General features: G+C 56.1%; 3 protein-coding genes, 2 long non-coding RNA genes and 1 other non-coding gene across 7 annotated transcripts in view; 3 read left to right on the top strand and 3 right to left on the bottom strand.

Moving 5' to 3' along the window:
- Nucleotides 1–4,401: 4,401 nt before the first annotated feature.
- Nucleotides 4,402–5,018, bottom strand: LOC135579820 (uncharacterized). The gene is made up of 3 exons (XR_010473586.1): nt 4,932–5,018; nt 4,713–4,788; nt 4,402–4,544 (listed from the first exon to the last, which is right to left on the bottom strand). It is a non-coding gene; the product is annotated as an uncharacterized LOC135579820 (long non-coding RNA).
- A 29-nt stretch (nt 5,019–5,047) lies between these two features.
- KNDC1 (kinase non-catalytic C-lobe domain containing 1) lies at nt 5,048–6,576 on the bottom strand. The gene is made up of 3 exons (XM_065068636.1): nt 5,800–6,576; nt 5,163–5,531; nt 5,048–5,101 (listed from the first exon to the last, which is right to left on the bottom strand). The coding sequence occupies exons 1-3, from the start codon at nt 6,181–6,183 to the stop codon at nt 5,048–5,050; spliced, it is 807 nt and encodes a 268-aa protein (XP_064924708.1). The 5' UTR covers nt 6,184–6,576.
- Nucleotides 6,577–12,791: 6,215 nt separating this feature from the next.
- Nucleotides 12,792–23,935, top strand: CWF19L1 (CWF19 like cell cycle control factor 1). The gene is made up of 14 exons (XM_065068138.1): nt 12,792–12,862; nt 12,972–13,056; nt 13,444–13,522; nt 15,531–15,632; nt 16,400–16,614; nt 18,042–18,160; nt 18,823–18,907; nt 19,723–19,863; nt 20,226–20,337; nt 20,742–20,821; nt 21,249–21,458; nt 22,041–22,160; nt 23,524–23,621; nt 23,701–23,935. Exons 1-14 carry the CDS (start codon nt 12,840–12,842, stop codon nt 23,843–23,845), a joined length of 1,614 nt encoding a protein of 537 aa, XP_064924210.1. The 5' UTR covers nt 12,792–12,839; the 3' UTR covers nt 23,846–23,935.
- LOC135579852 (small nucleolar RNA SNORA12) lies at nt 21,731–21,872 on the top strand. The gene has a single exon (XR_010473670.1). It is a non-coding gene; the product is annotated as a small nucleolar RNA SNORA12 (small nucleolar RNA).
- Nucleotides 22,077–22,997, bottom strand: LOC135579818 (uncharacterized). The gene is made up of 2 exons (XR_010473585.1): nt 22,502–22,997; nt 22,077–22,310 (listed from the first exon to the last, which is right to left on the bottom strand). It is a non-coding gene; the product is annotated as an uncharacterized LOC135579818 (long non-coding RNA).
- Nucleotides 23,935–25,055, top strand: part of CHUK (component of inhibitor of nuclear factor kappa B kinase complex) — a 30,104-nt gene continuing 28,983 nt past the window's right edge. For both annotated transcript variants that reach the window (XM_065068137.1, XM_065068136.1), the window contains exons 1-2: nt 23,935–24,107; nt 24,186–24,280. In XM_065068137.1, the coding sequence (XP_064924209.1) occupies nt 23,955–24,107; nt 24,186–24,280 (248 nt within the window). In that variant the 5' untranslated portion in view covers nt 23,935–23,954. The remainder of the gene's footprint in view (nt 24,108–24,185; nt 24,281–25,055) is intronic.

Genomic DNA, 25,055 nt, shown 5'->3' with positions numbered 1-25,055 from the left:
GAGACTGGAAGGGCCTGTAGCCAAGCACCTCCCAAAGTACTGACACATCCCAAACCGCTGCTGCAAATACCCCATTTTCACCCCTTTGCCTTCCCCGTGCAGAGCGGGACCCTCGCACGCAACTGCAAAAATCCACCGCTAACGTGTGCGGGCGGCAGAGGCCGGCACCTTCGCATCGTGCACAAATCCGGTGCGCTGACCTTCAGACTTTCTTCCTTGGTCCCTTGAATCCTCGCGCGGCACCTTGTCCAAAGCAGATTGTGGACGGGATCCTGGAAAGGGAGACAGGGTCTAAGAGACATTCCACGTCCCATGGGATCTCCGGGACGCTTTGTGCCTTGTGTCACGTTTCAAGCTCCCAGAGTGGGAAGAGCAAGGTACCAGAGGAGGAGGACATCGAAATCACCAAAGTGTCAGTACAAAACTGGGTGAAATGCTGGTCTGCTTTCCTGTTTGTCCCACATATTTATGTTCAAATCTCTCGTACCGGTGGGATGTACCCACATATGCTGAGGGCATTGGCAGATTTGTTGCTGAGCTGCTCTCCATCATCTCGGAAACGTCATGGAGAAGAGGAGAGGTGCCTGGGGACTGGAGGAAAGCCAGTGTCACTCTGGTCTTCAAAAAGGGCAAGAAGGAGGACCCAGGAAACTACAGGCCAGTCAGCCTCACCTCCATGCCTGGAAAGGTGATGGAACAGCCCATTCTGGATGTCATCTCCGAGCATGGGCAGGAAAAGAAGGTTATCAGGAGTAGTCAGCGCGGATTCACCAAGGGGAAGTCATGCCTGAGCACCCTGATAGCCTTCTGAGGCGGCACGAGCCGCTGGGGAGAGGAGGGGAGAGCAGTGCGTGTTGTCTCCCTTCACTTCAGCAGGGCTTTTGACACTGTCTGCCACCACATCCTCATAGGCAAGCTCAGCAAGTGTAGGCTGGATGAGGGGACAGTGAGACAGATGGAGAACGGGCTGATGGCAGAGCTCAGAGGGCCGGGATCAGCGGCACAGAGTCTGGTTGGAGGCCGGTAGCCAGCGGGGTTCCCCAGGGGTCAGCACTGGGCCCAGCCGTGTTCAACCTGCTCATCGATGAGCTGCAGGGAGGGACAAGAGTGCACGCTCAGCAAGTTTGCCGATGACCCCGAACTGGGAGGACTGGTTGATACACGGCTAAGCTGTGCTGCCATTCAGCCAGACCGGGACAGTTGCTCTCAGTGGCCCCCAACATGGTTCCAGTCACTCCCAGTTCCTCCCATTTACCCTCACACCACCTCTTCTTCACTCCTCTTGTCCCCATGAGCATCGCCCCTACAACCCTCAGCTCCCATCCCTAAGCCATGATCCACTCTGGTGATGTGGACACGAAATACCCCTCCTTCTGGACAGCCGATGGGTAAGAAACCAACCTCTTCCCCACTCTGTCACCCACCTCCTGGGTGACCCCGGGCTCAGCTCTGCTGCTTTTGCATCACTTTCTTCCTTGCACCCAGCAGTCCTCGGAGCAAAGACTGTGTACGTGCACACCCAGCGGAGCCCAGACCACAGCACTGGGTTTGTCGTCACTTCAGTAGGACACGAGTCTGGGTTCTTCCCACAGAAAGGAACGCAGCTCTTGGCACATGTGGGGCTGGGCTCAGCTCCTCTGGCGACAGTGGCCGCAGGACAAGGGACGCTGCCGGCACCTCCTGGTGCCTGAGGGGAAGATCCTGACCGGGGCCCCCACACTCAGACCACGCTGGCACTTGGCTGCCCATCAATGTTTATTGGTGCTGCCCGGCAGTGCTTCGTCTTTTGCTCAGTGCCGGGTGCGGGGAGGCTTCAGCCGGGGACCCCCAGTCTTCTCTGGCTCTGGGGGTGCTGATGCTTCCCTCTGGGGCCGGAGGGGTGGAAGCAGCCGGGGACCCCCAGTCTTCTCTGGCTCTGGGGGTGCCGATGCTTCCCTCTGGGGCCGGAGGGGCTGGAGCAGCCGGGGAAACCCAGTCCTGCCTGGCTTTCGGGGTGCCGACGCGTCCTGTGGGGGCTGGAGCGGTTGGAGCAGCCGGGGACCCCGAGTCCTGCCCGGCTCTCGGGGTGCCGATGCATCCTGTGGGGGCTGGAGAGCCGGCAAGAGCCCCGGTGCCCGGGAGACGAGGGATGAGGCCGACTTGTGCTCCGAGGAGGCGGTGGTGCCTGGGGGCGAGGAGCAGGGTCAGAGACATCCACAAACAGGGTCCTGGTCCCCACTCTGCAGCACACAGGCTGGTTTCCCACTCTGCCCAGGACCATCGTCCCACACCGCCCCCCGACTCCAGCTCCAGCACAGGGATCTGGTGTCCCAGCCACCACTGCCTGGTGGCCGGGTTGTCCCCCTGCCTTGGGGACAGCTGGGGCTTGTCCCTTGGGAAGCCTGGCAGGAGAGACCAGAGGGAGCCGGGCTGGGGAAAGCCAGGGGGAAGACCTGGCATCCCGCAGGTGTCCTGCTTGCCCCGCTGTCCCCTTCAGACCCCCGCGTCCCCTCCCAAAGAGCACCCCGACGCACCTTCCTTGCCCCCCAGCACAGGCAGCTGTCCATCCTGCCGGTCCCTGGAGCTGCGTCTGTCCTTGTCCAACAGCTCCGTCATCTCGTGCTGGGAAAGAGAGAGCGGGCTGGCTGAAACACGGGGCCCCATTCGGCATCCCCAACAACCCTCCCACAGACAGCTCTCCCTGGGGAAACTGAGGCACAGATCCCCATTCCAGCCTCAGACGCCGCCACTGTAACCCTACCTGTGTCACCCTGAGCTTGCTGTGGAGCCGAGCGAAGGACTGGAGTGGCCGCGGGGTGCTGGGTGGGTGCGGCTGCAGGCAGTGCTGCAGCGGGGGGGTGACGGTGTGCTGGTCCCCGCAGCTCGGCGGCACAGGCGGGTGCTGGCACTTATCTGTCTGCTCCCTGGGAGATGGGACACGGGGGTGCTCAGTGCCCGGCACCACATGGTCAGCCCGTGGCAGGGAGGGGGCCGGGGCTGCAGCGCCAGCACCCACCTCCCAGTGTCCCCCCAGGGGCAGGGGCTACTCACGGGCCAGGCACCAGCATGCTGAGGGGCTGGTCGCAGGACAAGCTCTGGAAATGGGCCAGCAGCTGCCTGGAGGAGGGAGAAAAGGGCTGGGCCAGCTCCTGGGGGGCACGCAGCCCTGCCTGCACGCAGCGGTGTCCCCAAAGCCACCGCTGTCCCTATGGCACTCACTTCTTGATCCCAGCCGCCTCACCAGCCGCTGCTTGCGACACCTTCTCCTCCAGCTGCTCCTGGAGGCTGTTCCATTGCTCCTCCAGCTGCTGCCGGAACGGCCCCAGCTCCAGGCGGTCCAGCTGTGGACGGGAGCGCACCAGGATGGGACGTCACGGTCCCCGGGGGCACGGCCGGCTGGGGACCCTCGGAGGGATGCTGCCTTAGGCTGACAAGCCCCCAAGGTGTGCACAGTGGGGACGTGCCAGCCCTCACCTTGGACTCCATCTCTTCCCTGAGCTGTCGCTGGACCTGGTGCCAGCCCTGCTCCTGGCCTGCCACCCGGCTCGTCAACTCCTCCATCTTCTCTTTCAGCTGCTCCACGCTTGCCTCAAACTGGCTCTGGCTGACTTTGCCGGCCAGGGAGGTTTTGTCAGCTTTCTAGCAACAGAGAAAGGCAGGAGAGCGCTGGGGGAGGGATGGAGGGACGCTGGGCTGGGCCAGCTCCCATCGGGAGGAGAGGCAGAAGGGGCTACATGGCCCCGCTCACCCCATCACTCCCGTGGGGTTGGTCCCACCAGCCAAAGGGACCCAAGCAGGGAGACAGAAGGACCTGGCGAGGGACCCACAGTGGCTCTGCAAGCCCTCCCTCCCCCTGACCGGTTCTGCCACCAAGCACCCGAGGGTCAAGGGGCATTTGTCACCCTGCCCAGGACACCCTTGTGTGGCGCCAGCTCCCCTCCATGCCGTACCGCATCGATTCCCAGCAGCAGCTCCTCCTTGTCCGCTTTCTCCATCTCCAGCCTCTCCACCCACCGCGACAGAGCCTTCCAGTGCAGAAAGCACCCGTGATGCCACGGCACGGTGGCAGCTGCCACCCAGCCAGCCCAGCACCCCCCGCCTCCCCACCTTCCCCCAAAACCTCCCGGAAAGGCATTTGAAACCATTGCAGGGCTGAGAGCGGCTTGGCAGGCAGACAAATCCCTGCTGGTCGCCAGCCTGGGCTCTGCCTGGATGGTGCTCTCTCTGAGCCCGCGGGGGTTTCAGCCGCCCACCTCGATGGATTTCTGCTCCTGGCCACGGTGATCCAGGAGGCCCTTGAGGACGATCCTGAGCTTGTCACAGTCCCCTTGCACCTGCGCAAGGCTGGCCTGGAGGTGGTTCAACAGCCGCCCATCCTGCTGCAGGGAGGAACATGACACGGTGGTGCCGTGCAAGGTGGGGCTGGCTGCCCCGTGGCCACAGACCCGGCTTACTTGGCTGGTGACGACGTGCTGGACCAGCTGGGCCAGCTGCACCCTGGTGTCCAAGATGCCCCCTGCCAGCTCCTGCCCCGCGCTCTCCACTATGGCTCTCAGCTCGTCCACCTGCAGGAAGGGGAGCAGGAGTCACCTCTGAGCAGGGTGGATGCAGCCAACAAGCCCAGGTGCCATGGAGGCTCAACAGCCCCATCCAGCCAGGAGACGTGTCCAGGACCCCACCAGGACCACCCCAGCGAGCCGGAAGGTGCTCAGAGTGCTCCCCCTGGACCTCACCTGCTCCTGCAGCTGCTGGGTCCTCTTGGTCACCAACTGGTCCAGTGTGGCCTGGATCATCTCCTGCCGCGCAGACCTGGCCAGCAAGACGGGGCACAGGCAGGTTCAGCCTCCAGGGGCCGCTCGGGGGGTGTCCCTCACTCCCCCACACCAGGATGCTCCAGCCCCCTGGGCTCCTTGCAGCCCTGCAGGCTGGGAAACCCTCTCCCGGCATTTTACCCCAGCTGCAGGGGGATCTGGTGGCTGCTGCCCGCTTTCCCGTCGGCTCCAGCCAGCCCCAGCTTTCCAAAGGCCTCCTCCAGCTGCCTGACCTGGGAACGGCGGTGGGGGCAGAGTCAGGGCACGGCCCCTGTGTCGTCCCAGCACAGGGGCCCTTTGGCTGCCCCTCCCTGCCCTGCCCAAATCCTCCCACCATCCCCACAGCCCCCTTGGGGACTGCTGCCGGCTCACCTCCTGCTTCACGTGATGGAGCTCGTAGTCCATACCCTGCAGGGAGGACATCCAGCCGTGCAGGGAGGACACCTGGGTCTGGATGTCGGCCAGGATGTGGGCCATGCTCTGCTGGCCTATAGGGAACGGGCCAAGGGGACATGTTGTCGGTGAGGTGGTCCCTGCCGACTTCTCAGGGGGCGCTGGTGTGCTCTGCGCCCCTTCTTGCATCCACAGGGCAGCAGGCTGTGTCCCTGGAGTCCCCTCGCTGGTCCTGGGCACAGGCTCTGTCCCTGGTCCCTTCGGCCCCAGGGCTGAGCTTGCCCCACGCTGCTGGTCCATGTCCGACTGGGGGGGCTTGGCAGGGGCAGACTGGCCCCCAGTGCTCTCCTGGGAAGAGAAGGCGAAGAGGAGCAGGTTTACGGGCAGCCGTGCAGTGGTGAGGACAGACCCCAGGGCCCCTGCCATGTCCCCCAGCCCTGTTCCCAAAGCCCGGCCTCAAGCTCAGCAGGAGAGCCCAAAGGCAAAGGGGTCCTGGGGTCAGCCCGGCCACATAGCCAGGGGGACTGGAACCCCGGCATCACCGCCCAGCACCGCCATCCCCGCCCAGCACCGCCATCCCCTGGCCCATGCCCCAGGGACTGACAAGAGCCTCTACCTTGGAGATGCTGCTCTTTTTGGCTTTGATCTTCATCTGCCCCACGTCGTTGGCCAAGGAGGTGACCTGGGAGCTGCTGGTGGTCCCCTGCAGCAGCTCCTTCCCGGGCAGGTGCTCCTCCGGCTCCCGGGGCTGCTGCCCTGTGCCCTGGGCCCTGTCCTCCTCCTTCTCCAGGCCAGACTGGTCCTTGGTGGCCTGGTGTCCTCCCAGGAGGGCGGTTGGTCTGTGCCCCGGCTCCAGAACAGGCAGGTCCTGCAGTCCCAGGTGTCCCAGCATGGACTGCAGCAGCCTGTGCAGCGACGGCAGGTCCACAGCCCCATCGCCAGATGTCCCGATGGCAACATCCAGCAGTTGGGACAGGGTGAGCGGGGCCATCGCTGCCATCCCGCAGAAAATACGGAGCCTGATCCGGGGGGACTGGAGCCTTTCTGCCTGGAGGGGCCTGGGAGGCTGTGAGGGATGGTCAGCCGGCAGCTTCCTCCTCCTTGCCAAAAAATTGATCCAAATGCTGAGAGTGAACAAATACCAAGGGTGATCCAACTGCCGAGAGTGATCCAACCGCCAAGAGTGATCCAGTCACCGAGAGTGAGCCAAACGCCAAGAGTGATCCAAATACCAAGAGTGAGCCAAAGCCAAGAGTGTGCCAAACGCCAAGAGAGATCCAACCGCCGAGAGAAATCCAAACGCCGAGAGTAAACCAACCGAAAAAAGTGATCCAACCACAGAAAACGAGCCAACCGCAAAAAGCGATCCAGCCACCAGTGAAACAACCACCGGAGTGATCACACGGGTGGGTGATGGGTGACAGGACAATGTGCTGTCCCTGTTGCTCAGCAACGCCCCACCCTGGAGCCAGCGGGCACCGCCCCGGGTCCCTGCAGCTGGCACTTGGCTGAAGGGATCCACAGGGATGGAGATGCCGAGAGGTTCCGGCTGCCTTTCACCCCTAAGATGTGCCTGGTGCCGTCTCGTATGTGGCAGCAGGGGACATTTTTTTAATGATTTGATTCCTGAGGTATCCAAATGCATGACAGAGCTCAGCGTCTCCCCAGCCTCAGACGCGGGAATGGTGGAAGGCGGCTGCGGACAGCAGCAACACACGGACTTCTGGCAAAGAGCCGCGTAAGCAGGGAAAAGAAGCGCAGATGGGCACGTACTTCCACTCAACCCCGGGAAGTATTCAAACGCCGGGAAGGGCTTTGAACCCGCCTGATCCGTCAGACAAGCGCTCAATAAATAATCAACAAGAACTCCTTTTCCCTTATAAACCCGAGTCCAAGTGTCACACAGTCAGAGCACCCCCAGCTCTCTCCTTCGGCCGGGCACCCAAAGACAATGTCCAAGGAAGGATGAGCGTGGACAAGCAAGACCCAGAACAGACGCCTTGCTCTTCTAAGAGCTACGAGATACCTGTTTTCAGGCATTAAAAACAAAGCGCTTAGATCTGATGTGCATGTGGATTTTTTTTTCCAGGGCCCTGAATGCAAGGAGGGAGCAGAGAGATGAGGAGATGGGGACAAGGTGCACTGAGGCAAGAAGCTGAGCCTCTTTGGAGGGATCCTCAGCCTTAACTCCAGTCACTGCAGAGCTGCCAGCTCAGCAGCTCTAGAGCTACGTCCAGGGACCGGTGGAGCTTTCTAGAAAGCCCTGGGGACTGGCAGGAAAAGCTGAAAGAGCCCTCAAGTGGCCCAGGGCCACCTGGCTTCCAAAAGAGCACAGCAGCTGTGCAGTGGGACAGCAAGAGCAAGGGCTGGATCTCCGGGCAGAACACAAGAGATCAGGCTGGGTGCTGAGGAGATGGCAGGGACCACCCTGCACTGCGGCTGCTCCGTGGGGCACGAACGACACCGCAAGGCCGAACCCATCAATCAGCCTTTTCTCCCGGCAGGACGAGACTAAAGAGGGAATAGAACCTCCATCTCCTCCTGATTTGGGGAGTATTTGGAGCAAAGGGAGGTTCGTTCTGCCTGGGTCTCAAAACAACATTTAAATCCCCTACAACACAAACTGGTGACGTGGTACCAGTCACTCCCAGTTGCCCTCAGTATGATCCCAGTCACTCCCAGTCAGCCCCATCATGGTCCCGGTCACATCCAGCATGATCTCAGTCACTCCTAGCTACCTCCCAGTGTGATCCCAGTTGCTCCAGCATGATTCCAGTTGCCAGCAACATGGTTCCGGTCACTCCCAGTTGCCGCCAGCATTCTCTCAGTATCTCCCAGTTGCCCCCAGCATGGTTCCAGTCACTCCTAGCTACCCCTACTGTGGTCCCAGTCACTCCTAGTTCTCCCCGGTGTGATTTCCGCTGCTCCCGGTTTCCCTCAGCATGGTTCCACTCACTCCCAGTTGCCCCCAGCATGATCCCAGTTCCCTCCAACATAGTTCCAGTCACTCCCAGTTCTCCCCAGTGTGGTTTCCATTGCTTCCAGTTGCCCTCAGCATGGTCCCACTCACTCACGGTTCCTCCCAGTGTGATCTCAGTTTGTCTCAGGGTGCCCACCATCATGGTTCCACTCACTCCCAGTTGCCCCCAGCATCATCCCTGTTCCCCCCAACATAGTTCCAGTCACTCCCAGTTCTCCCAGTTGCCTCCAGCATGGTCCCACTTGTGACCTTGCCACGTAACAGTCCAGAAACTCACTCTCACTGGAGCCGAGCGCCAAAATGCGTGATGTGCAGTGCCTGCTCACACAGGGGAGGTTCCAGCACCGACGGCTGTTGCTGGTGCCCACCTTGGCAGCCCCTTCCCAGCCCCACCACTGCAGGCTCCAGCACTGAACAGCCCCAACATTCTCTCTCACTCTTAACTCAAGTTGAGCTGCAAAATTAAAATGTCAACCTGCTGCTCCAACACAGAACGTGCTGGCATGGAAAGCTGGTTTTGGGCCTCATGTTCCCTTGGCAGCGCTTTCACAGGCCCCCAGCACTGCGGCTCTGCCCTGTGCCGGTCACCTCATGGTCCCCTCACTCTCTCTCACTCGAGTTCCAAATTTGCGAACATCCAGCAACTGCTCCCATACCAAAGGTGCCAGGATGGAAAGGTGTTACTGGTTTCACCTTCCCTTGGCAGCCCTTTCACAGGCTGTCAGCCATGGAGATGCAACAGCAAAGCAGTGGGCAGGGCTGGGAGTTGCTGCTCCATGAAGCCATGTCCTGCTGCCGCCCTTCCCGCTGGGGTCCCTGTTTCCCAGTGCCTTCGGCACCATCATCATCCTCCTGCTGCACCCCTGGCTCCCGCACAAACTCTTTGGGGCCACCAGCACCCCTGGCGGGGGCCATTGCAGTCAAACAGCGCTGGGCAGGCCAGGGGGGCCAGGGGGAGCGCGGCAGCACAGGTGGCGCAGACCCGGGCAGGGGGTGGCACGGGGGCTGTGCTCAGCTCCTCCAGAGACAGTGGCCGCAGGACAAGGGACGCTGCCGGCACCTCCTGGTGCCTGAGGGGAAGATCCTGACCGGGGTCCCCACACTCAGACCACGCTGGCGCTTGGCTGCCCATCACTGTTTATTGGTGCTGCCTGGCAGCGCTTCCTCTCCTGCTCAGAGCTGGGGGGACTTGAGCAGGGGACCCTCACTCCTGCCCGGCTCTGGGGGTGTCGATCCATCCCACAGGGGCCGGAGAGGCGGGAAGAGCCTCGGTGCCCGGGAGAGGTGTCTGTGGGACCATGTCGTCCTGTGCTCCAGCAAGACGGTGGTGCCTGGGGGTGAGGAGCAGGGTCAGAGACACCCACAAACAGGTCCTGGTCCCCATCCTGCAGCACACAGGCTGGGGTCCCACCCTGCCCAGGACCACCCCCACCTGCACCCCCCACACCAGGATGCTCCAGCCCCCCGGGCTCCTCGCAGCCCTGCAGGCTGGGAAACCCTCTCCCGGCATTTTACCCCAGCTGCAGGGGGATCTGGTGGCTGCTGCCCGCTTTCCCGTCGGCTCCAGCCAGCCCCAGCTTTCCAAAGGCCTCCTCCAGCTGCCTGACCTGGGAACGGCGGTGGGGGCAGAGTCAGGGCACGGCCCCTGTGTCGTCCCAGCACAGGGGGCCTTTGGCTGCCCCTCCCTGCCCAAATCCTCCCACCATCCCCACAGCCCCCTCGGGGACTGCTGCCAGCTCACCTTCTGCTTCATGTGCTGGAGCTCCCATTCCAGAGCCTGCAGGGAGGACACCTGGCTCTGGATGTCGGCCAGGATGTGGGCCATGCTCTGCTGGCCTAGAGGGAACGGGCCAAGGGGACATGCTGTCCGTGAGGGGGTCTCGCCCGCAGGGCCGGGCCCTGAGCAGGATGAGCCCCCGACTCAGGGTGTCCCCACGTCAAACACCCCCCCCCCCAGCTCCCCAGGGCTCTCACCTCTCTCCGTGAGGAGGTCTTGCAGCTCCTCAAACTCGGCACGGTCCACCTTGTTCTCTGTCAGCTGGTCCACCCGATCTTTCAGGACGCTGTAGACGTTGTAGACATGCTCCAGCTGGCACAGAATGTCTTTCATCTGGACTTGGTCCCCAGAACTGAATGTGGAGGGAAAGGCCTTCCTGGGCGTGCCCGGCTCTTGCCCAGAGGACACGGACGGCCTCCCCGACATGGTGGCACTGGCGTGGCAGGGGCGGGCTGGCCCCAGAGCTCTCCTGGGAAGAGAAGCAAAGAGGAGCAGGCTCACGGGCAGCCATGCAGCACTGAGGACAGACCCCAGAACGACACCCTTCCCCTTATCCACCTATTTAAAATACGGGTTCCTGGCTCTTTGGCTACCCTTCCCCCTTGATTAACTTGTAAATACAGGTATATCAGTTTGCATGCTGGGATTAGTTTGAAGAGACTTCACTTTACATTAAGGATTCATAGTCTGATGTCTCTGAGAGGGACGACATTTCCTTTCCTCATGTGAAAAAGAATTCCCAAAATTGTTAAGGTGTGCAAGCAGAGCCCTGCAAGACTGAGTAACATAAGTGAATGATTTTTCTGCCTTATAATTCTCAGTTAACAGATGAAGAGACATCTTGAAGGAAAGCAATAAAAACGACCCACAGTTTGTTGCGTTTTGGTTGCGTTTTTGTTTGGTTGGGTTTTTTTTTCCTTTGTTGTTGTTCTTTTGTTTGCTTTTTGTTCTTTTAAGGTGCAAACATTGGCCAAAGGCTCCGTAGAGCCATGTTGATCAAAAATGATCAACATTTTTGCCATGAACAGTTTAGATTTGTACGTCTGCTGAACATCTGGCCAGGCCCAGAATGAATTAGGATTAGGTTTTATCTCCTTGTTCCAAACTGGGGCATTAGTCTGCAGGCTCCTCTACCAAGTTGCAGGAGAAACATTTATTACAGGACGTTTTCTAAAGACGCTCAAACGCAATTAAAACAGTTCATGTAATTACTGGGCAGGCCAACAGGGAAAACAATGCTCATATGGACAAGGTGAACGGTGAATACATTTGCTGTCGTGCCTTAGAAAGAAGCTCAAAACTAGGAGAAGACAGATCACCCAGAACAACGGTTGTGGATGGGACAAGACACCACAGCCCCCTAAATATTTTGATAGACTGCCTGAGCTTATTAACCATGTGGAACACTGCTTGAAGAACTTGGTTGGGAACTGCTTATATAGGTCTCTCCTTGCAGAAGTGAGTTCGGCAAGCTGTGAACCTTTAAACTTGCTGCTTTGTTAAGCCAAAAAGGCCTCGGGGTCTTCAAGCTGGAAGATCAGGGGAGCTGTGGCTATCGAGATAAGGGACAGAAATGCTCTAACAGGAGAGTGCTTTGGCTGTTGCCAAGAGCTGCGGGTGCAAAACAGCAGATGAAGGTCAGGACTTCGACTGGAAATGCAGAGGTGCCGTGAAGAATGGGAGACCCCAGACTCCAATTTTGCTGTTAGCCGGAATGACGCCCCGGGGGGCGCAAACTGAGACGGTGGGGGTAGAATCACAGAGCAATTTGGGTTGAAGGGACCTTCACAGCTCATCCAGTCCAACCCTTGCCCAGAGCTGGGACATCTCCCGTGTGAGGAAAGGCTGAGGGAGCTGGGGCTCTGGAGCTGGACAAGAGGACACTGAGGGGGGACTCATTCATGGGGATCAATATATAAGGGTGAGTGTCAGGAGGATGGAGCCAGGCTCTTCTGGGTGACAACCAATGATAGGACATGGGGTAATGGGTTCAAACTGGAACACAGGAGGTTCCACTTAAATTTGAGAAGAAACTTGTTCCTGGTGAGGGTGGCAGAGCCTGGCCCAGGCTGCCCAGGGGGGTTGTGGAGTCTCCTTCTGTGCAGACATTCCAACCCGCCTGGACACCTTCCTGTGTAACCTCATCTGGGTGTTCCTGCTCCATGGGGGGATTGCACTGGGTGAGCTTTCCAGGTCCCTTCAACCCCTCACATTCTGGGATTATTCTGTGATCTTTGCCCAGCTCAGGTTGCTCAGAGGCAGAACCGTCCCGGGTTTCTTCTGGAGACACCCATGAAACTTGCTGGAAAGTTCAGCTTTGTGTAACATGCTGGTTTAAACAGAGATAGCGAAAACATTGCTCCCTTCCCTCCCTTGATTTTGCAAAGCTGTTCGAAGAGGGAGACTGGCAGCTGTCACAGAGTTGGGAGCTGTGGCCTCTTAAACCAACATTTTTCTGCCCAAAGAAGCAACAATATTCTCTGTACTGACCCACTAAGACAACCGTGTGGGTCTCAGGGCTTCCCATGGAGCTCCAGACACCGGTCTGAGCCTTATCGCAAACCCAGGCAGGGAAATCCATGTGTTTAACTGCTTCAGATGATTATTGATGTGTACTTGTGGTCTCACGTTGAAATTGCTGTAAAAATCACTACATATACAATACGGATTTGAATTAAGGACAGTGTAGGAGGAAAGGGATTAAACTGCAGAGTTCTCAATGCAGTATCGATGGGTAGTCACATTTTCCTAGTTAATTTTCTGTTAAATGCTGCACCTGGCGAGGAAACTGGTTCTTTAAAGAGCCGGCTGGAGCGGGCGCCGCGCTTCCCCTCCCGGCCGCGGGGGGGCGCTGTGGGCAGCGCCGCCGGTTTGGGGCCGCGTTTCCGGTGCTCCCGACATGGCGGCGGCGCCGCTGCGCGTGTGAGCGGGATGGGACGGGACGGGATGGGACGGGATGGGACAGGCGGGCGGGACGGGGCCGGCGGGGCCGTGCGGCCGCTGACGCGCCGTGTCCCGCCGTGTCCCGCAGGCTGGCGTGCGGAGACGTGGAGGGCCGGCTGGATGCTCTCTTCGGGCGGGTCCGCGCCGTGCAGGGCAAGAGCGGCAGCTTCGATGTAAGGCTGGGGGGGCACCGGGACCCCGCTCCCCGCGGGGCCTGCCCGGGGGGACACGGGAGGGTCCCGGGGGGATTGGGCGGGGGTGCTGGGCGGGGTCAGGCCCCCCTCGCTCTGCCCGTGGTACAAGGGACAGCGGAGGGGTCTGTGCAGCCCCTTGTCCACGACCTGGGATGCAGCAGCTGTCGCCTTGTGGTCTTGAAACCCCCCCGTCCCGGTTAAACCCGTCAGTGCTGGAAAGGCTGAGGGAGCTGGGGCTCTTGAGCTTGGAGAAGAGGTGCTGTTGTGTGTCTAATCCTGGATACATAAAGCTCTGCGTGTGGAAAAGCCGGCGGGTGTCGCGTCTTTGGTCAAGTGGCTGTTCGCGCTTTCTCCGATGTTTTTTAGATGCTTTTGTGCGTTGGGAGCTTCTTTGGCGCTACTTCAGAGGCAGAATGGGCAGAGTATCGCACAGGGGCCAAGAAAGGTAAGGGGGCGATGTCACTCATGCTGCTTTGCGACCCGCTTTGCTCTCTTGTCGCAGGGTGTTTCTGAATTCAGAAGGGTGTACTGTATAACAAGTAGAAAAACTCCACGCAGGAGGGAATTATGGGTTTGTTTTAAACCAAAACTCATTTCTGTGACGCTCTTGGACTCAGAATCGCAAAGATGTGTGTGTCCAAGTGGCCTGGCTGTGGTTTGGGCATTGAGGTCTGTGCCTGGCTCATCTGGGGTGGGTTAGAAGGGGGTGGTCAGTAGGTCAGAGAGGTTCTCCTGCCCCTCTGCTCTGCCCTGGGGAGACCACACCTGGAATATTGTGTCCAGTTGTGGCCCCTCAGTTCCAGCAGGACAGGGAACTGCTGGAGAGAGTCCAGCGCAGCCACCAAGATGCTGAAGGGAGTGGAGCATCTCCCGTGTGAGGAAAGGCTGAGGGAGCTGGGGCTCTGGAGCTGGACAAGAGGACACTGAGGGGTGACTCATTCATGGGGATCAATATGGAAAGGGGGAGTGTCAGGAGGATGGAGCCAGGCTCTTCTGGTGACAACCAGTGACAGGACAAGGGGCAATGGGTTCAAACTGGAACACAGGAGGTTCCACTTAAATGTGAGAAGAAACTTGTTCCTGGTGAGGGTGGCAGAGCCTGGCCCAGGCTGCCCAGGGGGGTTGTGGAGTCTCCTTCTGTGCAGACATTCCAACCCGCCTGGACACCTTCCTGTGTAACCTCATCTGGGTGTTCCTGCTCCATGGGGGATTGCACTGCATGAGCTTTCCAGGTCCCTTCCAATCCCTCACATTCTGGGATTCTGTGATCTGGCCAGCGCTGTTTGTAGTCGTGTGTAGCGCCTGTTCTGCAGCCACAGAGACCAGAAAGCTCTCCGAAGGGGATGAGTTTGCCCATTCCTCTGTGGTCCCCATAGCCCTTGTGCTGAAGATGTTTTCCCCAGTTATTCCCCTGCTTGTTTGTGTGTCTTTGTGAGCCATCTGGATGACGATTGTCCCAAGGAAGCTCTCCTGCGCCTGCAGGGAGAAGAGCGGGTGTTAAAACACCCCTGCGCTGGAGCATTTTTTGCTTATCCTCACTTGAGTTGTTTTTACCCTTTGAACTGTCGAAAAAAATCCATAGCTTAGAGCCTCACCTGTACACACATAGACACAAACAAGACTCGTCTCACTTCATTTTGGTTTCAAGCCATTCGTAAGGATTTCAAACACCACTCTGCAACTGAAAGCAATCTCCTGTATCTCTGGCTGTGGGAGCTGGAGTTTCAAGCAGTTGTAGCTGTAGCGGAGCTGCTATATGGCCGCTGCTCTCCCTTCTTTGAATAGGAAACCACTGCTGGTTTTTATTCCATGACCTGCTGACCAGCTACTGGTCTGCCAGGAAATCTACAGGAGCTGTCGCTGACATCGCTCGTTGCTTTTTCTAATTTTTAGTAGCTTGAAAAATCTGACTTGGGCTGTTTGGAGAAATGAATTTTTATTGATCACTTAGCCATACATTAAAACCGGTGCTTTCCATTGCTTTTTTTATTATATGGTGGTTCAAGGTAAAGTCATGCAGCGATTTCTTCTACCAAGTGAATCAAAAAGCTGATGGACTTGAGCTTTTCGCCTAAAACATCAATGGTTTTCAGTTTTTTGATAGCTGTACAAATTTAGATCAGCTTAAACTGAATCTCCCTGTGCTTTGGTGTTGACTTAGCACTGCCGGAGAGGAGACCTGTGTTTTTACAGCTATGGGTTGTTCCGAGCTGATCTTACGTGGGCAGTGGAGGAGTTGGAGCTAACGCAGGGGTTGTTCTCTGCTGGTGCTATAGCAGTCTTGGGGGCTTTTGGGTGAAGGTTAAGAAACATCATCTTGTTCTGTGCTGATGGCTCCTCTGGGCGCTGCCAAGGTGTGTGTGGGGTCTGTAGGAATGGATGGGACTCCTTGTAAACGCGGGCTGAACTTGTGCTAATGTCCTTGAATTGAAGCATGTGGTTTCCTTCCTCAGCTCCAATTCCAACCTACGTGCTCGGCGCTAACGACCAAGAGACCGTGAGTTATTTTCCAGACGTCAGTGGCTGTGAATTAGCTGAGAACATCACTTATTTAGGTAAGGCGGTTTGTGACAAGAGACTGGTGGTGCTTTGATTAACAGTTTCTGATCTTCCCACTTCAAAGCCCTTCCTTTTTCTGGAGATTTTAAGGTGGCATTGCTTATTCTGGGGTTCAGGCTAGAGTTGGACTTGAGAAGAAACTTGTTCCCAGTGAGGGTGGCAGAGCCTGGCCCAGGCTGCCCAGGGGGGTTGTGGAGTCTCCTTCTGTGCAGACATTCCAACCCGCCTGGACACCTTCCTGTGTAACCTCATCTGGGTGTTCCTGCTCCATGGGGGGATTGCACTGGATGAGCTTTCCAGGGCCCTTCAACCCCTGACATTCTGTCATTCTGTGATGTTGAAAGGCTGATACAATCTGCTATGTAAAACGTGAAAGAGAACCCTGCTTTTTGGTTGTTTTCTAATGCTGAACTTGCTAACCAAAAGGAGGAGTGGTTGAAAGATCCTGTTCTAGGAGAATATCTTATTCCCATAGCATGTCTTTGTGTGGGAAAGGTTTCCTACCTGAAGTATGACTTTGCTGTGCTCTGAGGCTGCACTGGAGCAGCAGAGGTAAGAAGTGTCATCTTTAAAGGTAATAAAGGAAAAACTAGTTTACTTGTCAGGTGGCATTCTAGAAATAAAGGCGCTTGCCACTGGCTGTTTTTACTCAGGGATGGTTTCAGAACTAAGGCAGGGTTTCTGAGTTCCTCTGTCAGTCGGGCGCCCGAGAGGTTGACTTGCAGTGTCTACATCTCAAGCGCGTGCCTGTGTATTAACGCAGGCCGTCGAGGTCTTTACAGCGGCACTTCTGGACTGCAGATCGCCTACCTGAGCGGTACCGAGGCCCGGGACGAGCCAGCTCCTGCCTACAGCTTCAGCGCGAAGGACGTGGCGGAATTGAAAACGTCGTTGTTATCAACCCCAAACTTCAAAGGTGTGGATATACTGCTGACGTCCCCCTGGCCCAGAGATGTGGGGACTTTTGGCAACAGTGCGGTAAGCGTTGTTTTCTGCTGGGATGGCTTTGCAGGTGGATTTAACCTTTCTCCTTGCTGTGGCAATTTGGGCTATTTGGCCGCCCCCAAGTGCTTGAGAAAGCTGAGAGTGAAAAACGGACAGTGGATGTTCTGGTTCTTCCTCCCAATAGGGAGAGACGTTTGTGAAACTTCAGGGTGTTTTATCTGTCCCTGCTTGAAAAATCAGAGTCGATAGCTTTCATCTCATCACAAACGTTGCTCTGAAACAACGCTGCTAGCCTCTGGTGCGGAATGCTGTGCTTTCTCCCCATTTCAAAACTTTAAAAGCATTTTGGTGTTTATTTTGTTGCGTATCAGCCAGCCGTACTAAATGGTCTTGTTCTTCTGCTGTCTGGATTGTGTTTTGCCTGTGTCGTTATCTGTTGTTAATGCTCCTCAGCAGAAGTGACTTTCCAGTGATAAACTAAGGTGATCTGAAACCTTCCTGGTGAGCAAGGCCACGGACCGTGGCAAAAATGCACTTTTTGCACTTCTGACATGCCAAAACAGATACAACCTTCAGACTAAAAGCATGAAGAACCTCCCTCACCTCTGCCTCTCCTCTAAAAACAAACGACCCCACTGTCCTAGGGAGATGGAGAGAAACAGGTTGTTCTGGCTTAAAAAGAAAACTCAGGTCTCAGAGTTCCCTTGGGGATTCTCTGTAGTAGTTGAGCGTATCCTTCCACCTTGGCATGAGTGTTCTGAAAATGTACTTGCTTGGGTTAACAGCGGAGTGTATTAATAGTGATTGTATTCAAACATGCATCTCGTTGGAGTGTGTGCTTTATGACCTGAGGATTTCAGTAACAAGTCTCAGAGATTCCCGTGCGCACTGAGACCCAGAAGTTTGAGGAATGAACGATCAGGTGTCTTGCTCTTTGCCACCAGAAGTTTCTCTTCCAGCAAAGCTGGTGTGAGGAGCTGATCTGCATAGATGAGAATTAACTCCCTGGAGTTTTGCTCTGACTTCTCAGGGGTGGGAGTGGGATAGAATGATGCTTCCTCGGAGCTTTCTTGTTTGCTTGCCTCATGCACTAAAGTTGTGGTACCCTGGGCACGTGGTCAAAACTTGTCTTGATGACTTTGACATCTGATGGTGTTTGCCGAACTGACTCTGTGCTGCCCTGGCTTCACAACACCAAGAGGAGGACAATATGGCAAACTTGGATTGGTGAAACAAGCGGTTGCAAACCCTTTGCACACAGAATAAATGAGTAGGCTCTGGTGGCTGATAAGAGATCGAGCCCTTTGAGTGTCTTGTTTCACTTCCAGGCAGTGGTGACCACCACCATCAGTCTCCACATTTCCAGCATGCTGTTCTGTATAAAACTGTTTATTTTCTCTGCAGTCTGACAGGTTTGTTTGTTGGGTTGTTTTTAATAAAACTTGATTTGTATTTTGCAGGGAGAAATTGATACCAAAAAGTGTGGCTCCAACTTAATATCTGATCTAGCTGCAAGTCTCAAACCAAGATACCATTTTGCCGGCCTGGAGAAGGCCTATTATGAAAGACTTCCTTACAGGTTGGTAAGACCATTTGAAATCTCATTTACTTTCCAACAGGAGTTCAATTTCTAAACAACACAGGAGGACAACTTTAAAATAATTTTATTAAGTCATCCAGTCCCAACGCAGGGTCGAGATTGTTTCTCAGATCCACCTTACTACGGTAATTCCTGCTGCCTTGAAAACGATGCCATTGCTGACAGCGCTTGTCTGAGGACGTTGTTGTGAATCTAATGCCAAATTAGTTGCCCTGGGTCACATTTAAACAGTGTTCAGCCCAATTTAGGGCTGTATCTCTGAAAATACCACGGAAAAGCTCTTGTGTAGTGAAGAGACTGGTGTCTTTAGTCATAACTTTGTACAGAAAATGTGACTAGTGGCATAAGGCAGGTGTCACAACAACCTACACATCGTGTTAACGTTGGGAAAGAGTATTATCCTTCCCACAGGAGATGCTTTAAAGGTGTAGCTGCTTTCAGGCTGCAATGAGATGTCACTTTGGTCTGTGCAGCTGTTTGCTATTAGGTCTTGGGACTCTTTCTGTCCTCAAACCTCTTGTTCTTGGCCAAAGACTGTGGCTGAGGTGCTGCCTGAGCAGATTCACGGAGGACACATGGTTTTCCCACTGTCCTTTTCCATATCGTGCCTGGCAGTACAGCCGTGTTTTGCTTCCTTACAGAAATCACATAGTGCTACAGGAGACCCCGCAGCACGTGAGCAGGTTTATCGCACTTGCCGACGTTGGCAACACAAGCAAGAAAAAGGTACTGATGCTTTTGAATCTTCTTTTCTCAAGGACAAGTAATAGGGCAGTAAGCCCAGCTTTGGCTAGCTGCAGGACAGTGTCCATCACTTAAAAGCCTGACTCAAGTGGAGGGATCTGGCTCACTTGAGGAAGAAATACCTGCAAGACTTGCTCTGAGGCACCTGTGTTGTTCACTACCTGTTTGAATAGCGTGTAGCTGCGAACACAACCGCAAAGGAAAGCGGTTAGAAAGGTGTCATTCCTTCCTCTTCCCCAGCTGCTTTACAGGTGTTCTGTTCACACGGCCTGCTTTAAGAAGGCAGCAAAATTCCAAAGGAACCTTTCTAAATCACAGAAAAAAAGCTGTTGGGATAGGAAGGGGCTGGTTGTTTGGTTGGTTGTTTTTAACCTGTTTAAGAAAGTTACAGAATGTTGGTATAGAGGGACAGGTTGGTAGTGGCTAAGAACACATAGGAACTAGGCCTGGTAACAAAAATGGTCCAGGACAGAAAGAAGGCCTGGAAACAGGCAGGGATCAACGCCGGGTTTTTTGCACGTAGGATACACAGCTGCTTTTCAAAAGGATCTTTCTTGGCAGTGAAAGAAGTGAGCTGCTTGGAAGTGCTCCATACACTCTTGGTTGCCCTGCACAGCAGACTGGCCCAGGGAGCGTGTTTTTCATGCCTTTCCGTAGCTTAAACCCTGGTTTGCTGAGTTCTTGCAGTGCTAAGCTGTGTGTTACCATTTCAGGATGGCCGAGGTCACAGCTGAGCTCTTCAGGGCTGCAGTTGTGGCAAAACCTCCTTGCATTTCAGATGTCTGTTTTTGTTCTAGTATCTCTACGCTTTCAGCATTGTGCCAATGAGCTCGATGGACCCAGCAGAGCTGGTGAAGCAGCCACAGGACGTCACGGAAAATCCGTACCGAAAATCGCGGAAGGAGGCGCAGAAGACCAAAGCGCCTCTGTGTGCAGAGGTACCACTGCCTTCTCCCCTGCGTGTTTCACTCCCCGAGTTCAGGGAGCTTAGAACAGCGTTTGGCTTTAACCGTGGAATATTTCTATCCAAAACACTAAGGGTTTTGTGGAAACTGTTTGCATCAACCAAATTGTATAGGTGCAACGCGAGGGAGTTTGTTACAGTTTGCCCCTTTAGCCGACTGTATCCTGGGCTGTATCAAAAGGAGCTCAGTTCATTCTGTTCCAGGATATTGATGCTTTCGCTGTTGATGCTTTTCAAAGGTGGCTACATGCCTCTTCGGGGAAAAAGCACATTCTTGTACGTACTGTGACTCTCTGGTGCAGTTATAACAGACTTTGGTTTTCTTTTTCTAAACAGGAAGAACCAGCTTGTCAGTTTTTCTTTGATTTGAACAAGCATCAGGGAAAGAAGCGTCCTTCAGATGGGAAGGAGAGAGGGAACTCCCAACCTAAGCAAGCCAAAAAACCCCGTGAGTATGCAGATGCTTTTTCCTGAGCGTTGGACCATCTCACCCTTCGTTTTTCTCAAGCTGTTGAGCTGTGTATATCAGCTTGCCAATGTGCTCATGAAATACTAATGAACTGGGAAGGGAGCCCTTCCGTTACCTCTGTATTTCTGTGCTGTAAAACACATCAGAGTTCGCCTGACTTGAAGAAATTGAAATTAAATCCCTAAGGATCGTTACTTTTAAGTGACAACATTACTGCAGCCGTGTCTCTTTAGGAATGTTGGCATTTCCCAGGGGGACCAGATCTGCTTCCAGGAGCTGTGTCCTCCTAACATCTTCATCACTTCATCAGCTCTTCCAGATCCATTGCTTGTTCTGACAAATAAGCCTTGTGCTGTAACACTTGTTTCTCTTTCCCAATAAAGCGCAGCCCACGGGGCCCTGCTGGTTCTGCCTTGCCAGCCCAGAAGTTGAGAAGCACTTGGTTGTTAGTATCGGCACGCACGTGAGTACCGCAGCGTGTTCTTTGCTACCTGACGGCAGAATCGTGCTGAGACACGGCAATAGAAAATAATGATCTCCAATTGTAAATCTTAAACTTTATTTGAAGCTGGTTTTCTTGTCACAGGAAGCAATTCTAGCTACAGGGGTGAAGTTCACTCAGCTGTTTTCCTACAGACAAGGCATTCTCCAGCATTCAAAAGTGCTTTTTTTTGCCCCTTAGCAGTCACCCTGTCTTTCTCATTCCTCTAGTAATTAATAAATTGCTAATAAACAATCCCTAATGAGTGACATAGAGAAGACTTCCCGGTTCCCAGGGCAGAATCACTAGGCTGGGGGATACTCAGAATACAGCTAGAGAGTACATTTCCAGAGCGTGGTAAGTTCACGCTGCTTGCTGTGAGTAACTGGTGTGTGTTTCATTTTTCCAGTGCTATCTTGCCCTGGCCAAGGGTGGCTTGTTACCCGATCACGTCTTGATTTTGCCTATTGGGCACTATCAGTCGGTGGTCGACTTGTCTGCAGAGGTGGTGGAAGAAGTGACCAAGTACAAGTCTGCGCTAAAGGAATTTTTCAGAAGTAAGGGAAAGAGATATGTCCTATTTGAAAGAAACTATAGGAGTCAGCATCTGCAGTTACAGGTATGGCACCTTGGGAGAATATAAACTTGCACTTATCTTCACATTTCCCTCTTGATTCTGTGCCTTCCCAGAGCATGGAGAGAAGTTGTCCCACCCACACAGATAGAGCCAGAGCGAAAATAAAACAGTGTGCTGGTTCTGCCACAGTCCTTTAATTCTTCCCGTTACAGCAGCACCGTGTTGGTTGTGTTGAGTGCGTGAGGAAAACCTCGTGGAACTGATTAAAAAGAGAAGTGGCAAAACCTCACGCTCACTCTGATGGGATAGGGGTTTATTGTGGTGGTTTCTGTCTTTGGCAGATCTGTAACAATACCAGAGCGGCCTTAAACTACCACAGAGATCAGAACGGAGACGGCTGTGCTGAGAACTTTGTCAAGCTTTCAGTTTTCAGCTTTTTGTTCAGCTCCTACAGTAAAATCCTCATAAGTTTAAGCCTGTACAGGCAGGTGCTCACCTGTCGTGTTTGATGATGCTGAGCGGTACTGAGGAGCACACCAGCTCCAGTGATGGACTCATTGCTTTCTGCTAATGGGGTTTTTTGCCTTTTATTCTTTTTATGGGACTGTTGTCCTCCCTCTCCAGGTGGTTCCTGTCCCATTGGACCACTGTACTTCCGAAGACATTAAAGAGATCTTTATTGCCCAGGCACAGGAACAACAGATCGAATTATTAGAGATCCCGGAGCACTCGGATATCACGCAAGTATGAGACAAGGTTTTTCCTGTTATTTACTTTCTCTTTGGCCTGTTTAGGCTGAGGTCATGTTGTGTGGTGGGGCTAAGCTGGTGGAGACAGACCATTGTAGACTTGATCTGGAGATGTGCCAGGTGTACTCTGCTCTGAGCAAAGTTCCTGTGAACAACAGATATGTCGCTTATCTGCAAATTATTCCAGCTACTCATGGGCCTTGTGATACCAAACCCTTTCAGTGCTGCTGCACATCAGGTAGTTTTAGGTTCCCCTGGGTAAGAATTTGAAAGAAATCTTCCTGAGAAACCAGTCAGTAGTGATATCGGGGTTTTTTCCTTGTGTTCAGCACTCACCTGTTCTGCAGCGGGAGCCAGAAATAGCACGTGTGCATGCCTGTTGTGGCTATCAAAACCCATGTTGGCAAGCTTAGTGGCTGAATTTTTTGGCCCAGAAATGTGCGTGTTGTCCCTTCACATGCTTTCCTTCCTCTAAAAATGGGCCGTATTAGTACAGGATGGCTTAGCTCAGGGTAAGAATGATCAGAGCTGCTTGGCTCTCCTATTTAACAACTCTGTAGTGGTAACTGCAGAGCTAAACCACAACAAATACTACAAGTAGTGCCCTGTGTGCATCCTGCACTGAGGATTCCAGCGAGAGGCGATCCCTCACTTCATTGTCCCCTGGATTTTTACGCTTTTACATCGGCCACCAATGCAGTTTGGGTTATGCCCAGTTTCCAAGATATGCCTCTCTGGTCAGGACACAGCTGCGCTTTTCCAAAAACCTGCTCTGGGCTGGGGGACCAGAGCTGGTGCTGCGGGAGCAGGTGATGCGGGAGATCCCCGCATCTCATCCCCCCTGATCCCCCCATCTCATCCCTCTGATCCCTGTCTCATCCCCCCATCTCATCCCCCTGATCCCTGTCTCTTTTCCCCCTATCTCATCCCCCTGATCCCTGTCTTATCCCCCTATCTCATCCCCCTGATCCCTGTCTCATCCTCACATCTCATTCCCCCCCAATCCCTGCAACTCATTCCCTCCGATCCCTGTCTCATCCCCGCATCTCATCTCCCCGATCCCTGTCTCATCCCCGCATCTCCTCTCCCCCCCGATCCCCGCATCTCCTCCCCCCAATCCCTGTCTCATCCCCCCATCTCATTCCTCCCCGATCCCCGCATCTCATTCCCCCGATCCCTGTCTCATCCCCCCATCTCATTCCCCCGATCCCTGTCTCATCCCCCCATCTCATTCCTCCCCGATCCCTGTCTCATCCCCCCATCTCATTCCTCCCCGATCCCTGTCTCATCCCCCCATCTCATTCTCCCCCGATCCCCGCATCTCCTCCCCCCCATTCCCCACATCTCGTCCCCCGCAGGTGGCGCAGCCGGGCACCCCCTACTTCTACGTGGAGCTGGACACGGGGGAGAAGCTGTTCCACCGCATCCGCGGCCGCTTCCCGCTGCACTTCGGCAGGTGGGTGCCCCCCCGGCCCCGCTGCCGGCCGGCCCGGCGCCGCCGCGGCGCTGACGGGCGGCTCCGCGCTGTGTTGCAGGGAGGTGCTGGCGAGCGCGGCGCTGCTGGCGCTGCCGCAGCGGGCGGACTGGCGGCGCTGCGCGGCGGAGCGGCCGGAGGAGGCGGCGCAGGCCCGCGCTTTCCGCCGGGACTTCCAGCCCTTCGACTTCGCCCTGCGGGGCTGACGGCGGCGCTGACGGCGGCGAGGGACGCGCGGCCGTTGGCGGGCGGGCGGGCGCGGGCGCTGACGCGGCAATAAAGGCGGAGTCTCGGTGGCCCCGAGTGGCTGCGGCGATGGAGCGGGGCGGCCCCCCCGGGCCCGGCGGCGAGCGGGCCCCCGGCGGGGTCGCGCTGCGGGGGCAGCCGGCGGGCGGCTGCGGGCCCTGGGAGATGCGGGAGCGCCTGGGCACCGGCGGGTTCGGGAACGTCAGTCTGTACCAGCACCAGGTGCGGCCGTGCGGCGGCGGGGGCCGGGCGGGCAGGGCCGGGCCGGAGCGGGGCGGCTGACGGCGCTGTGTCCCGCAGGACTCGGGCGCCCGGGTGGCCATCAAGTCCTGCCGGCTGGAGCTCAGCGTCAAGAACAAGGACCGGTGGTGCCACGAGATCGATATCATGAAGAAGTGAGTGCGGAACGACCGGCGCGGCGCTGCCGGGGCCCGGCGGCCTGACCCAGCCGGGCTGAGGGACCGGGGGTGGGGACAGCGGGGCCTTCAGCCCCTGGACCAGCCGGCCTGAGGGACCGGGGCGTGGGGACAGCGGGGACTTCAGCCCCTGGACCAGCCGGGGTGTGGGGATAGTGGGGCCTTCAGCCCCTGGACCAGCCGGGGTGTGGGGACCAAGGTGTGGGGACAGCGGGGCTTTCAGCCCCTGGACCAGCCGGGCTGAGGGACGGGTGTGGGGACAGCAGGGGATTCAGCCCATGAACTGTCCGGGGGTGAGAGACTGGGGTGTGGGGACAGTGGGGCATTCAGCCCCTGAACCAGCGGGCCTGAGGGACCAGGGTGTGGGGACAGCAGGGACTTCAGCCCCTGAACCGACTGGGCTGAGGGACCAAGGTGGGGACAAGCAGAGCCCAGTGGCCCTGAACCAGCTGCAGTGGGGACCCCAGGGTGCGAGGACAGCACCCTCAGCACCTGAACCAGCTGGGCTGCAGGTGTGGGGACAGGCAGCCCCTGAGCCAGCCAGGGCATGGGGACAGCGGGAGCTTCAGCCTCTGAACCGGGGTGAGGGTCTGCCTGGCACTTCCTGGCTCCGCGCTGGTTTGCGTGTCACCCCAGGATGTGCAAGTGCTTCTCCTCCAGTGTACTGCTTGATGTCTTGGCTTCGGACCCAGTGACATCCAAACCCCTGGTGCTCTTGTGCTGCCTGGGCTGTTTGTCCATCTGGAATTCCTCC

This window comes from Columba livia, chromosome 6 (genome assembly GCF_036013475.1).
Source record: "Columba livia isolate bColLiv1 breed racing homer chromosome 6, bColLiv1.pat.W.v2, whole genome shotgun sequence".
In the NCBI taxonomy this organism is placed as follows: Eukaryota; Metazoa; Chordata; class Aves; order Columbiformes; family Columbidae; genus Columba; species Columba livia.
This window is presented reverse-complemented; position numbering and strand designations above follow the sequence as displayed.